Source organism: Pongo abelii, chromosome 9 (genome assembly GCF_028885655.2).
Source record: "Pongo abelii isolate AG06213 chromosome 9, NHGRI_mPonAbe1-v2.0_pri, whole genome shotgun sequence".
Classification (NCBI taxonomy): domain Eukaryota; kingdom Metazoa; phylum Chordata; class Mammalia; order Primates; family Hominidae; genus Pongo; species Pongo abelii.
The window spans coordinates 124,090,574-124,104,093 of record NC_071994.2 but is presented as its reverse complement, the minus strand read 5'-3'; the positions used below and the strand labels follow the sequence as shown (position 1 = coordinate 124,104,093).

The 13,520-nt window shown below is 50.0% G+C and overlaps 1 protein-coding gene across 12 annotated transcripts in view; it reads right to left on the bottom strand.

Annotated features, from left to right (window-relative positions):
* GRIK4 (glutamate ionotropic receptor kainate type subunit 4) overlaps window positions 1-13,520 on the bottom strand; it is a 472,259-nt gene that overhangs the window by 113,679 nt on the left and 345,060 nt on the right. For all 12 annotated transcript variants that reach the window (XM_054525265.2, XM_024255906.3, XM_054525260.2 and 9 more), the window contains one exon: window positions 11,419-11,580. In XM_054525265.2, coding sequence (XP_054381240.1) covers window positions 11,419-11,580 — 162 coding nt within the window. The remainder of the gene's footprint in view (window positions 1-11,418; window positions 11,581-13,520) is intronic.

Below are 13,520 nucleotides of genomic sequence, written 5' to 3'. Positions count from 1 at the left end.
GACCCCACGATATTGTTTCTTCCTAAATGTGCCTAATATTAGTCCACTTTGTACTGTACAACTTGATGAGTAGGTATGAAGCACATGGTAAGTTCAAAGCCCAAAGATGAGTGGGAGCCTATTCCTGTGATTACAGCAGGATGGGGAAGGGAGGTATGAGGAGACAGGGCACAAATAAGGGGCACGTGAGACAGAGTATGGTAGGTCCACAAAGGTCTTGCTGGGGAGGGTTCCAAAGAGGGAAACATCTGGTTGGGCAATCAAGAAAGTCTTTCATGGAGGATGCTGCATTGGAACTGAGCACTGAAGGATGGGGAGTCGCTGAGAAGAGGGAAAGGCATTCCAGAGCGTGGAACTGCAGGAACAAGGACTAGAAGGTGGAGAGTTGGACCACTCCTAGAGGGACAGGAGGGCAGAGGAGGGGCAGGGCTGGAGGAAGCAATCCATCACTCACATGGCAGGGGTCATGCCATGCAGGGCCTGAAAGTCAGGGAAGAGGTCAGCACAGTTGTGTGCCCACATTTTCATCTTCCCTATTAAAATGCAAGCTTCTCAGGGCAGGGGACACACAGGACCTTAATCTCTATATTCTGCACAGCATCTGCCATGGGGCCTGTCATGTGGCTGGCCCCCAAGACATTTGCTTGACTTGAATTAACTTCTGGCTGAAATTTGCCCACTACCCAATAAGTGGATATAATATTTGCAGCCTGTGGGGAGGGGAAAGCTGGGTATCTTGGTGGAGGTGGTAGGAGTGGAAAGACAGAAGCCACCTGTCCTTGAGGAACGTGCCATCTAAGGAGGAGGTAATACCACACTATGTTAATGTATGCGGGGTCCCTGGCAAAAAACAAACAAACAAACAAAAAAGCCCTAGTAAGTGCAATTGACTATACACTCAGTACTGTGCCAAGGCCCTAAGGGGGTCCAGGAAGGCAGGTGGAGGTCTTCTGGGAGGGGTGGTGTTACAGGGCTAGAAGTCCACACACAGTCCCATTACAAGGCAAGTTCCTTCACTGAAACATGACATTCCATCACTGGCGACTCAACATTGCCCCTTCCAAGCCTCCTCTTTCAACTGATGGCATCCTTGTGAGGGTCCCACATGAGACCCTTGTGAGAGCACCCTTGTGAGACCACCATTCCATGGGACCGACTGCTTACAGCCTGCCTCCTTCCTAGCCAGCCCTGGGACACTGGCCCCTCCACGGTTGGATGGAGGGATGTTGTCTCGGGGTTTTTCAAGCTCTCCAGGCAGAGTGTAAGCAGTGTAAGACAGTGAGGTGTCGAGGAAAGAGCTTAAAAGCATGAACACCAAGCCCAGAGTCCAGATACCAGCCCCTCACTATGTGCTGAGTGATCCCAGGCACGTGAATCCCTCCAAGTGAGCAACAATTTCTGCATCTGTAAAAAAGAAGCAGCAGTCCCTGCCTCACAAGTCTGTAAAAGTGCTCTGCAAACTGCCAGTGTCAGAAGACAGCATTCCTGAGGGCAGGGGCTGTGCCCCCTCAGGTCCAGACAGATGTTAGCAGGTGCTCAGGAAGCAGGTGTTGACTGAACTAAGTAAGGCTCCAGGGAGTGGTAAGGACAGGGGGCTACAGGCAGGGTGGATGGGCTTATTTCCTATCCAGTTTTGCTACATGTTGGGCCAGGAGGCCTATGAGGGGAACTGGGTGAGCCAGCTCTGGATAATCTCTTTAAAAGGCAATTACAGAGCAAAACAGTCAACAAGGTTTGTCTGTTCCAGTCCAAGTTCACCTGCATCACAAAACTACCTGGCTGGTGTATGCTTTCTTCCTCCCTCTCCCTCTCTCCCTCCCTCTCTTGCTGCTTCTTCCCCTCCTTGCCTTGCTTCTTTGCTTTATTCCCACTTTTATTCAGCTACTACCATCTGGCAGGTACCATAGACCTCAACACCTTCCCACTCTCCACAGAGACACTGGATAAGGCCACTGCCCTTGGCCTCCGTCGAGTCTCCTGCCTCCCCTACTCCAACTCCCTTCCTGTCTGTCCCTTGGTCCCAGAGCCTCCTGGAACCCGAAGACTAAGCAACAAATGGCACCCAATTCTCACCATGGGGAACAGTGGACACTTCTGCAGTCCTGCTGAGCTAGGATGAGCTGGGCTGGGCCGCCACACTCCCGAGTCCCTCCATCCATCATCTTCCACTCTCTCTTCTCTGCCTCCCTGCTCTTCCCCTTTGCCCTCAGCTCCTTCTTCATTTGATTCACCCTGCATGGCAGTGAATGCTCCTTTGCAAGCCTACAACCGTCCTTGTCCTTCCATGTAACTCGCTTTCCCCTGAGCACATGTGGCTCTTTTATTAATGGGCCTCTCACATGCCACAGACTAATGCTGCAGATTCTCCCTTTCCGGCTTAGACAAATTCAGGGGAAGTTAGCTGCCCCTACTGAAACTGGCTTCTAGATCCTTCTGTTTAGCTATTTAAATGATGCTATAAACCAATTTCTGTCCCACCTTCTCCCTTGCCTCCCAGTTAATCTCACCATTCTCAGATTCCCAAAATCGTGGATTGTTTGAGCTGGAAGGAATTCTAGAAGACAACTCATCCGGCCGGGTGCAGTGGCTCATGCCTGTAATCCCAACCCTTTGGGAGGCCGAGGCAGGCAGATCACTTTGAGGTCAGAGGTTCAAGACCACCCTTGCCAACACGGTGAAACCCCATCTCTCGTATAAATACAAAAATCAACTGGGCGTGGTTGTGCGCTCCTGTAATCCCAGCTACTCGGGAGGTTGAGGCAGGAGAATCGCTTGAACCTGGGAGGCGGCGGCTGCAGTGAGCCAAGATTGCACCACTGCACTCCAGCCTGGGCAACAGAGTAAGGCTCCATCTCAGAAACAAACAAACAAACAAACAAAAAAACAAAAAAAACCCCACTTGTCTGTCTTCTTTCATGAAAGAAGAAACTGAGGCGCAAGGCATTCTTCTCTTGCCCAAGGTCACAAAGCAAGGCCTGGAGGCCCAGTACCCCTTTGTCCAGACTGGCTTCCTCCCCTATCCACAGCACTATCTTCCACCTCCCTCCCTCCGAGAAGCCTAGGTTATCATTGCTCTATCAGATTTATTCTTATGCCTCATCTCCCAGGACAACTTGGGGCAATCTTTCATTGTTGCCTTCTCTACAGCAGATGAGAGCATGGGATTCTGGCACCAGGATGGGGGCAGGAAGGGATGGTGGGCAGGCTTCTCTTATGTCCTGTGTTGGGGCCATCACCCAGTTTGCCTCCTGGCCAGACTGGTTGTTTGTCCTCACGTTAGCCCCTCAGTTAAGAGCCATTAGCCATTGGCTGACTACCTAGCACCCATTCTCCCCTTCTTCCTCCCATTTTATTTAGGTATCCTTCCCTGTCCCAAGCTGTAAGGAGCTTCAGAGGAGGCTGAGTCAGCCCCAGGTCCCAGGGAATCCTGGGTGGTCCAAGGTCCCCATGCCAATATGTGATTTGGGACAGTATGAGTGACCCCATTGAAACAATGAGCCATGAACTGAGGCCTGGAATGAGGGGTTTGCTTCTCAGGAAAGTTTCCTGTCTCCTAAGAGGACGCTCCTCTCTCCTCTGGACATGTCTGTGTCTGGTTGGGATGCTTGGACTGCTGCAGCCAGCCCAGCTCCACCCTGAGCATGAAGCTGTAACCAAGTGGGGACACAGCAGAGATGGAAAAGATTTGGTCTCCAACCTCACCACTCCAGAATCTTGCTAAGCCATGCAATAACACATTTCCGTTTTCTCACAAGACATTTTGATACACGGTTTCTGTTGCCGAGAGTACTCTGGTACCAAGGCCCTGGGGATCCCTTTCCTCTCAGAGGCATTGTTGCACCAGGCCCCAGTGTCTATGGGCCCCCTCCCCAGGCCCCCTCTTCCTCCGGTGAGGCTGTGTGCTGGTCCCCAAGAGACCCTCATCACGGCAGATTTGCAGAGGAAGTGCCACACCATTTCTCACATCCTCCCACCAAGCCCCCAGCTTGTTCCTGCCGCATGGTTGCCACTATTCCCACTCCGTCTGGGACACGGTTTTCTTGGCTGATGCTCTCTTATTAGCGCATGATGTGGATGCTGAGAGATCCGTGCATGCCTGTTGGCAATGTTCTTTGGCATCTCTAATTCCATGGCCTTCAAGATTCTTCGAGTGCTTCTAGTACTAATGCCAGCTAGGGATGCTGGGCGCAGGGAGCGGGTGGAAGGAAAATCCTCAAGGTTGTGGTCTCCTCTCCACCTGTGTGTGGCCTTCAGAGGGGTGAAACCAGTGACGTGTCCCCTGTAGGCTCTGGGCTTCATGGTTCCTCTCTGTGGTTCAGCCTGGGCTGGTCAGAGCTGACCCCTTCTAAACCCTAAACGTCTTCTCCCCTGCTGCAGTCTCCTCGGGTTCCTCCACCCATCACCAGGCCGCTTTCTTCTACAGGCTCCTGCCAATCTGCCCACGCTTCTCACCTGGATCCTTCAAACTGCTCTGAGAATTCACCTCCCAACCCTTGTGCCTGCAGCTATCTCCTCACAGTCACCAATCTCCTACCCTCACCCAATTTCTCCTCTGATGGTGTGCGAGCCTGTCATCTCTCTGCCTCATCCATTTTTCCATCTTGTTTCAGATCTCCATCCCAAAGCATCTTTCTCCCTCTCCTAATTGTTTTCTCCCTCTGCTATTACTTACTCATTTAGCTCTGGAAAGCATTTGGGGCTACAGTCAGGGAGAAGCAGCTTCTGTTACAAAAGCCCTCCTGGCCGGATGCGGTGGCTCACGCCTATAATCCCAGCACTTTGGGAGGCCGAGGTGGGCAGATCACTAGGTCAGGAGATCGAGACCATCCTGGCCAACACGGTGAAACCCCATCTCTACTAAAAGTACAAAAAAATTAGCTGGGCATGGTGGCACACATCTGTAGTCCCAGCTACTTGGGAGGCTGAGGCAGGAGAATTGCTTGAACCTGGGAGGCAGAGGTTGCAGTGAGCTGAGACTGTGCCACTGCACTCCAGCCTGGGCGACAGAGCGAGACTCTGTCTCAAAAACAAAAAACAAAAAACAAAACAAAACAAAAAAACAAAGCCCTCCATCCATGTCTCCACTTCTGGGCCCACCAGGGGAAGGAGGCACCCCCCCCCCCATTTCCACCCTTTCTCTGCTCTCTCATTCCCTTTCCTTTTCCTTTGTTTCTGTGGCCTCTATTCCTCATCTGTGTGTGCACGCCTCTCGCTTTTGTCTCTGCTTCTCCTGTCCCTGTCTCTTCTAAATATTAAATCCCCCAAATGGCTCAATCCTCATTTAAAATCCTCTCCTCTTTCTTGGCACCAAAACGTTGCTTGGCAATGAACCCTCGATTCTCTTGTTGTTATATTTTCATTTGGTTCTTCATTGTTATTTTCTTTTGAGCTGTTTGCAAATTGTTTAGGGGAATGCAAGGCTCTGTATAAATTAAGATGAATCAATTGTGACTCAGGGAGCTGTGGCTGAGTTCCTTCCCCCTCCCATGACATGAAAATAAGAATATCTCCTAAATACACACCTGTAACCCTCATCTCCCTCCATGCCCCAGATGACGGGATTCCCAGGATCCTCCCAGATGCCCATTTGTCTCTGAACTTCTGCAGCTTAAACTCTACCCCCCAATATAATACCAGGACAGGAACCATTAAAATCCCATGGAATAGTTCTTACAATCTGGATTTTATTCAATGAAATAAACACTTAATTACAAACATCTGCTTTAGCCTAAATTCTAATTACTTAATCTAGCCATCTGTAATTTTAATGATTTTCCAGGATTTTTGTTCTTTGCAGCGTGATTAATGGGAATGGCGTGTGAAGCTAGCAGGTGTGTGTCTCCATTTGTGACACCCCTTCTTCTGCTTGCATTGTCTCAGGTAGAAGCACATTTGCATCTCCTGTCGGCCACGTGGCAGGTATGACCTGGGGGCGTGGACTGATCTTGCTTTCCTGGTTACCTCTCAGTTCAGCCATTCCTCTCCCAGTGCCCTTAGAACAGGGCTCCCTCTCCAGAAAGCTCCACTTAGAATGCCGAAGGCCTGACCCAGAAGGTGAGGAAGAGCAGGAGACCCTTACCCAAGTCAGGAGAAAAAGGCAATGGAGAGAAGAAAGTATCAAGAGTGAAGAAAGATCGGGGAACATCGTGTGGAGAGAGAGAAACAGAAAGGAAGGTCTAGGGAGAAAAGGGTAAAGAAGAGAAGAAGAAGGAGACAAAGAGAGAACATCCCCACTGGGGCTGGAGCTGCAGCTTTTGTAGAACGCTCGATGGCGGGGACAGAACCAGGCTTTTTTCCTGGAACTGACTCCCTCTCGCCTTCCAGCTCCGCAGAACACAAAAGAGCTGGGCTGTTTGTGTTGTGAATTTCTCAGCCCCCAAAGAGACAGGAAGAGGCACCACTTTTCAAAAGCTAGTTGCTAAAGTGAGAAGCCTTGAGAGAGGTGTGTTGCTATTGTTGCTGCCGTGAGCTTCCTTTCCACGCGCTGAGGTGAGAGTGTCCGGAACACCTTCCCTTCCCTCTCAGAGGCCACGGAGGCAGTAGCTGGAAGGTTCTCTGGCACTGGGAGACAGATGTAGGTTCTACTCCAGGTTATATTGGAGTGCTGACCTTGGGGGACCCTTGATGTGCCATCCAGCATTTCCGTGCCTCAGTTTCCCCACTTGTCCAAAAGGGCTACATGACCACTCTTAACTGTTACGAGGATGCCCTGAGGAGGAAAATAGGAGAAGGCAGGATAATTTCATGGGAAGGGCTACAGGAGTCTTCAGCTCCGTGCCGAGGTGAACCCAGTGGGGCGGGCGCCCTGCTGTCCTCAGCAAGAAAGAACACTCGTCCATTTTATTGGCAAGAAAACCAAAGGGGCTTGGCTGAGAGAAAGCTGACTAAAGTAGACGCAGAATCTGACCAGCACAAGGACCAGCTGTAGGCCTGAGGCCCACATGGATGCCCCTCGCATGGTCCCATGAGACAGCCTTGAGCCGGTGCAGCTCAGCCCATCTTTACTCTCGTTTTCCGCCAGCAGCACCAAGAGAGCCTCAGAGAACACCCCCACTCACTGAATATCCCCCAAGCATTCTTGGGGAGCATAAGATGCTGAGGCCTTGGGAGGTCTGACCTTGAACTGGGAAGGAGACAAATGAGGTCAGGGTGTCTATCTTTTAAACGGCCCTGGGTGGCATCCTCAGGACAGGACACCCTCTCCAGTCCACTGAGCAAGTCAGCACAGGGCCCCTGCTCCATTGGGATGCTGTGGACCATGCCTGGTGCTTTGCACACAGAAAAGCAGTGAATTACTGGCTTCCCTCTCTTTGGGCAAGCCTTCCCCAACCTCTGCAGGAAGAACTCAGGGGATTTCCTCCGCTTCCATGAGAGTAACATACGCCGAGGAGTCACCTTCCCAGAGGTGCAGGTGAACCCTGCTCCTGTATGGCACATCCGGAGGGCAGTGGCTTTGATCTTCACTGTGTGACTATGTGATGGAGCCAATCCTTCATCCTACTCTGCCATGGTTTGTTTGGTCCCAAGTCTCACGTGGCAGTGACCCGAGTGGGCTGGATAAAGGGGGTGGATGCTTCACAAATGGCTTTGTGCCATTCTCACAGCAGTGAGTGAATTTTCACTCCAGTTCCCACAAGAACTGGCTGTTGAAAAGAGCCTGGCACCTCTTCCCCTCTCTCTTTTGCTTTCTCTCTTGCCATGTGAGCTGCATACGCCCCCTCCCCTTGCCTTCCACCAAGAATGGAAGCATCCTGAGGCCCTCACCAGAAGCAGATACCGGCACCATGCTTCTTGTACAGCTTGCAGAACCGGAACCAAATAAACCAATTTTCTTCACAAATCACCCAGCCTCGAGTATTCCTTGATGGCAATACAAATGGTCTAAGACACACTCTGTATTCAGGTATTCAGACTTTTTACCATGTGCCTTTGCATTTTTTTCCTCTAAAAGGGAGAGTACATTTCCTCACTCCCTAACATTGAATTTGTGTGTGTGACTTTCTTTTGCCAAGAAAATGAGAGTGTGCCTTTCTGGGAGCCTAGGACTAAGAGGTCTTTGTGTTTCCACTCGCTCTGCTGCCCTTCTGCCATCACCATAAGAATATGCCGGGCTGGCCTGCTGGTCCAGAGGAAGAGTGAGAGGTACTGGCCCCAAGTAAGCCCAGTCTGGATTAGCCAACTCATGCATGCTGAGAGATCTCAGCCAGAGCAGCAGAGCTGCCCAACTGAGCCAGCTTAGACGAGCTGCTCCCTCACTAACCCACAGGTCCACGGGCTATATAAATGTGTACGCATACAATAAATGTGTATTGTATGCATATTTATTGTGTATCATGAGATTTAGGAGTTGGCTGTTACACAGTATTTACGTAGCAAAAGCTACCTGATATATTTAATAATGCCTATTCCAGCATCTGGCATATATAGGTTGTTATATTAACTTAATGAATGATTGTGAATTGAAGATAGAATCATATCTGATTCCATCTTCACAATAATGCTCTAAGATGGCCAGGCATAATTCACCTAAAATTATGGAAAAAGAATCTGAGGCCCACGGGGGTTACGTCACTACCTCAGATCACATGGTGAGAAAATGTCAAGGCCAGTATTTGACTCCAGGCTCTGTGACTCCAAGGCCAGTGGTCTTTTCAGCCCATCTGACCATGGCAGCACTGACCCACAGCTCTGTGAAAGGCACTCCTGGCCTTTGTGCTGGATCCTTACAAAGAAGCCCACTAGGAGCTGAAGGACCCTCATCTGTCTGCTCGTGGCCAACGTGAGCACAATGCAAAGGCAGATACCCTCAGAGAGAATGAGGAAATAGAGCCTGGGACCATTTACTTCACTAGGCCAGATGCCAAATGTGGTGAGGCTTGGGTTGAAGGGAAAGAGACAGATTTTTTTTCTCCTTTCTTGATATTGTGTTGCAAGCCTTTCAAGTTTGTCAGCACCTATTAAAATACTGGAATGATGGCTCACGCCTGTAATCCCAGCACTTTGGGAGGCCGAGGCGGGCGGATTACAAAGTCAGGAGATCGAGACACTCCTGGCTAACACGGTGAAACCCCGTCTCTACTAAAAATACAAAAAATTAGCTGGGCACGGTGGTGGGCGCCTGTAGTCCCAGCTACTCTGGAGGCTGAGGCAGGAGAATGGCGTGAACCTGGGAGGCGGAGCTTGCAGTGAGCTGAGATAGCGCCACTGCACTCCGGCCTGGGTGAAAGAGCAAGACTCTGCCTCAAAAAATAAATAAATAAATAAATAAATAAATAAATAAATAAATATAAATAAAAATACTGGAATGAGAACTGTAAGAACAGCAGACTCAGCTGGGAGAACAGGGCTTGCACTGCTGCTAGGGGTCGAGTCTGATCCTGCACATGACACTGTGCTTTGAGATGTCCCTCTCTGTCCCTTAAACCATTTAACGGACATGACTCCTTCCTTCAGCTGCCCTCCCCAGTCCTTCCCATGGATTTTTGCCTCTTTTAGGTCTAAAATATCTTGTTGGTATGGGTTCCATAAACCTGCATGAAACTCTGTTTCTCAAACCTGCTCCTCCTGTCCCACTCCCTGGATCAAAGCTTCCTGAGTTTTCCATGAGCTCTGACCTCCTTAGCTACCCCTTCCTTCCTAAGATGTCCACGAGGCTGCACGATCATAAAAGCACAGAGTTTTGTGAAAGGTCATTAAGTCCAGGCCCTGGCTTCCGCAGCCTGCCTCCAAGGTCACCGTGTTGGCCAAGTACTAATTAGACGCCAAGTGTGTAGACGTCTAGATATGCCTTTGCCTCTGGGCATGTCTTATCAGAGACAGGCATCACTCCTATTTTAAAAACTCACCAGAGAATTTCCCACTCCAGGAGTGTACCCAATTCCACTGCCACCTCCTAGACCTAATACTTTTCCACTTCTTTCTATCTATAACTCATCATTCCACCTGACTCACTCACTCACTCAGTCATTCAACAAATACCTAGTAACTACAGTCATGTGTTGCTTAACAATGGGGACACATGATGAGAAATGCATCATCAGGCAATTTCTTCATTGTGTGACCATCATAGAGTGTGCTTACACAAATATAGATGCTATAGCCTACTACACTCCTAGGCTATATGGGATAGTGTAGTGCTCCTAGGCTACAAACCTGTATGGTATGTGACTGTACTGAATACTGTAGGCAACTGTAACACAGTGGTAAGTATTTGCATATCTAAACATACCCAAACACAGAAAAGGGACAAGAAAAATGTGGTATTATCATCTATGGGACCACTGTCATATAAGTTGTCCATCGCTGACCAAAATGTCATTACGCATGCATCACTGTACTCCCATCTAGCCAGGCTCAATTACAGTACAGCATGGCAAGGAAATGACAGTCCTAGAGAGATGCAGAATGGAAAAGAGGTTAAAAATATAAACTGTAAAGCCATACGGCCTGGGTTCTGATCCTGGTCCTCTGCTCACTGGCTGTGTGACCCTGGGCTATTTGCCTAACCTTTCTGGGCTTCGGTTTTATCATCTGTAAAATGGAGATACTGATAGTAGCTGCCTCAGGAAGTTGGGGTGAGCATCACAAGGGCTGCCTCGTGGGGCTTTTAAAAATAAAATATTGTGTATAATGGGGCTAGGACAGGGCATAAAAAGCCACATAATCCTACTCTCCTGAGAACTTGCCTTTTAACAAATGTACACAAGCAGATATTCTTGGCCTGCCCCATGGAGAAGAATATCCAACTCAGTGGAGAATGGCCATGGAAAGGTTTGCTCCCATCACACATGTCGGAAGGGGCCAGAACTGCAGAGAGGAAGCACAGGGACTAGGCAGAAGGGAGCCACTCCAGATGAGCCGCGATGCAGGAAGTGGCCAGGGGGTGGACAGAGCACCAGACCAGGAGCCAGGAGTCCTGGGGTCTAGTTCCACTCTGCAACAGCCTCGATGTTTGCCCTTGAACAAGACCCCCACATCCCCATTCCACATCCCATTCCAGCCTGGGCTTCAGTTTCCTTATCTGAAAAATGAGGGAGTAGATCAGCTTAAAGGCCCTTCCAAACGATTCTTGGATCCTAAACTCAGGCAGCTCTCAGCAATGGTATTATTGAGAGTCTGGCCACAGAAGACTTGCAGACATCACTAAGTGACAATCCAGTGCCTACACACAGCCCCCTCCCTGCTGTCTACAGCTCATTGCTTCCCAAACCTCATCCCCTGCAACCGCTTCCTACACCTCTCTACCTCCCTTTCTGAGCTGGGACTAGAGCGGGAGACGGCTGGACTCCAAGAAGATGTGTTGCCCAGGGGTTGGCCCACAGAGGGGCAATATGCAGAGGCCGAGGGGCAATATGCAGAGGCCGAGGGGCAATATGCAGAGGCCAAGGGGCACCAGGAAGAGCTCTGGCGGGTACTTACCGCAGGCCCAGTGAAGGGCACATGGTCACAGTTCTCCTGCCAGGACTGGTTGAGGCTCTGGGCAAACTCTTGGAAGAAAGCATGGGATTGGTTGAAAATGGAAAATCCCAGGATGTTGACACGATCATCCACAAGGCTGTCCATTCTCTGGAGTGAGAACTCCTGGAAAGACCCAGCATCAGAAATAAGAACATAGTTAGGAAGGGGTGAAGTGAGGGATGGACATTGGTAGAACACATCTGGGTACCAAATTCTAGTCCAGTGAACACCAGACACTCTGTTGGGACCTAGGGGTCCAGAGTTAATGAGAGCAGATTTTCTGGGAGTTAACACTGTGATGGTGGAGGGTGGAGGAAAAAAAAATAGCAGAATGATCTCTAAACAAATTATATACAAGATGCACTAGCTAGAGAGAGAAAGAAAAAGCCATGTGCCTAGTGGAGGCAGCACTAGGCACATGGGGTTTTTTCCATGGGAGGTGGGATGCTTGAGCTGTGTCTTGAAGGATATATAGGCATTTTCTGGGTGGAGAATTGTGGGTGGTCAAAGGCTACTCCAGCTAGAAATCCCCAGGTATATAAAGGCAGAGCTGAGAAAGTGCATGGCCCTTTCAGTGAACTGCCCATGGTGTGCTTGTACTTTGATGAAGACATCACTTCTTAAAGTGTGATTCTACCATCAGCATCAACCAGGTTCCTTTTTAAAAAATGATAGGGCCGGGCGCAGTGGCTCATGCTTGTAATCCCAGCACTTTGGGAGGCCGAGGCAGATGGATCACTTGAGGTCAGGAGTTCGAGACCAGACTGACCAACATGGTGAAACCCCATCTCTACTAAAAATACAAAACTAGCCGGACGTGGTGGTGTATTCCTGTAATCCCAGCTACTCGGGAGGGTGAGGCAGGAGAATCGCTTGAACCCAGGAGGCAGAGGTTGCAGTGAGCCAAGATTGTGCCATTGCACTCCAGCCTGGGCAAGAAGAGCAAAGCTCCGTCTCAAAAAAAAAAAAAAAAAAAGATGACTCCTGAACCCCCCCTAACACTACCTGAATCCGAATCTGGGGAGCTGAGGCCCAGGAGCTTGCATTTCCAGCAGGACCCTAAGTCTTATACACCTGAAGTGTGGGTTAGCACACTGGATACAAGGGGGCCTGGGAGAGGGATGGTGAGAAACGAAGCTGGGGCAGTCAGCAGAGTCCAGGCCATAAGAGTCAGGATGCCAGGCTTGGGAATGTGCCCTTTGTCCTATGTGTGATGGGACCCAAGGGCACTGTCAGCGGAGGAATGCCAAAACCAAATTTGCTTTCCAAGAACCTCAACCTGAAGGTTTGCGGGTAGGGTGGTGCCTTCATTTACCACTAATTTTTTCATTCACTTGATAAACATTTAAGCATTTATCATGTGGCAGACACGGTTCTAGGCATGGAGGATATGGATGAGAGAGACACACTTGCTGCCCTCAGGAAGCTTGCAGTTAGTGGAAGAGGCAGATAGTAAGGAAACAAATTCATCATCATTTCGTATAGCTATGGGGATGGGACTTGGGGTGAGGGACTGCTACTTTAGATGACACAGTCAGGGAAACCCCATCTAAGGCAGTGACGTTTAGAAGCTCAAAGGAGTTCTCCCTGCAACCCATGATCCTCACGCAATAACCCTGGTGGGGCCACGTGTTAGCCTGCAGGTGCGAGTGCACCGAGGACAGTTAGTGTTATAGAGAGGGGCAGTGTCCTCCTCTGAGCTCCGAGCCCTAGCCCCCAAGGTCTCCCTGGGCCCTGTACAGCGAAACCAGTCAAGAGGGTATAGATTATTCAGCTCACTGATCCCCGCTCCTGGAAAGATGCCTTCAAATGTGTGTCAGGCCACTTTTTCACACAAAAATCACATTCATTGCACGTTCATTCCAAGTGCCTCGCACACAGATCCACACCCTGGGGGTACACAGGACTTCCAGACCCCAGGACTAGCCCGTCAGCCACTCAGCCTGACATGACAGATGGCAAGCGCCTTAGGCTTTCCTTCTGGCCAGGCAGAAAGATTGCTTTCCTCCAGGCAGTCTCCTCTTCTGAAGACGTAGCTGCTGTAGGCCCCTGGTGCCGCCCTT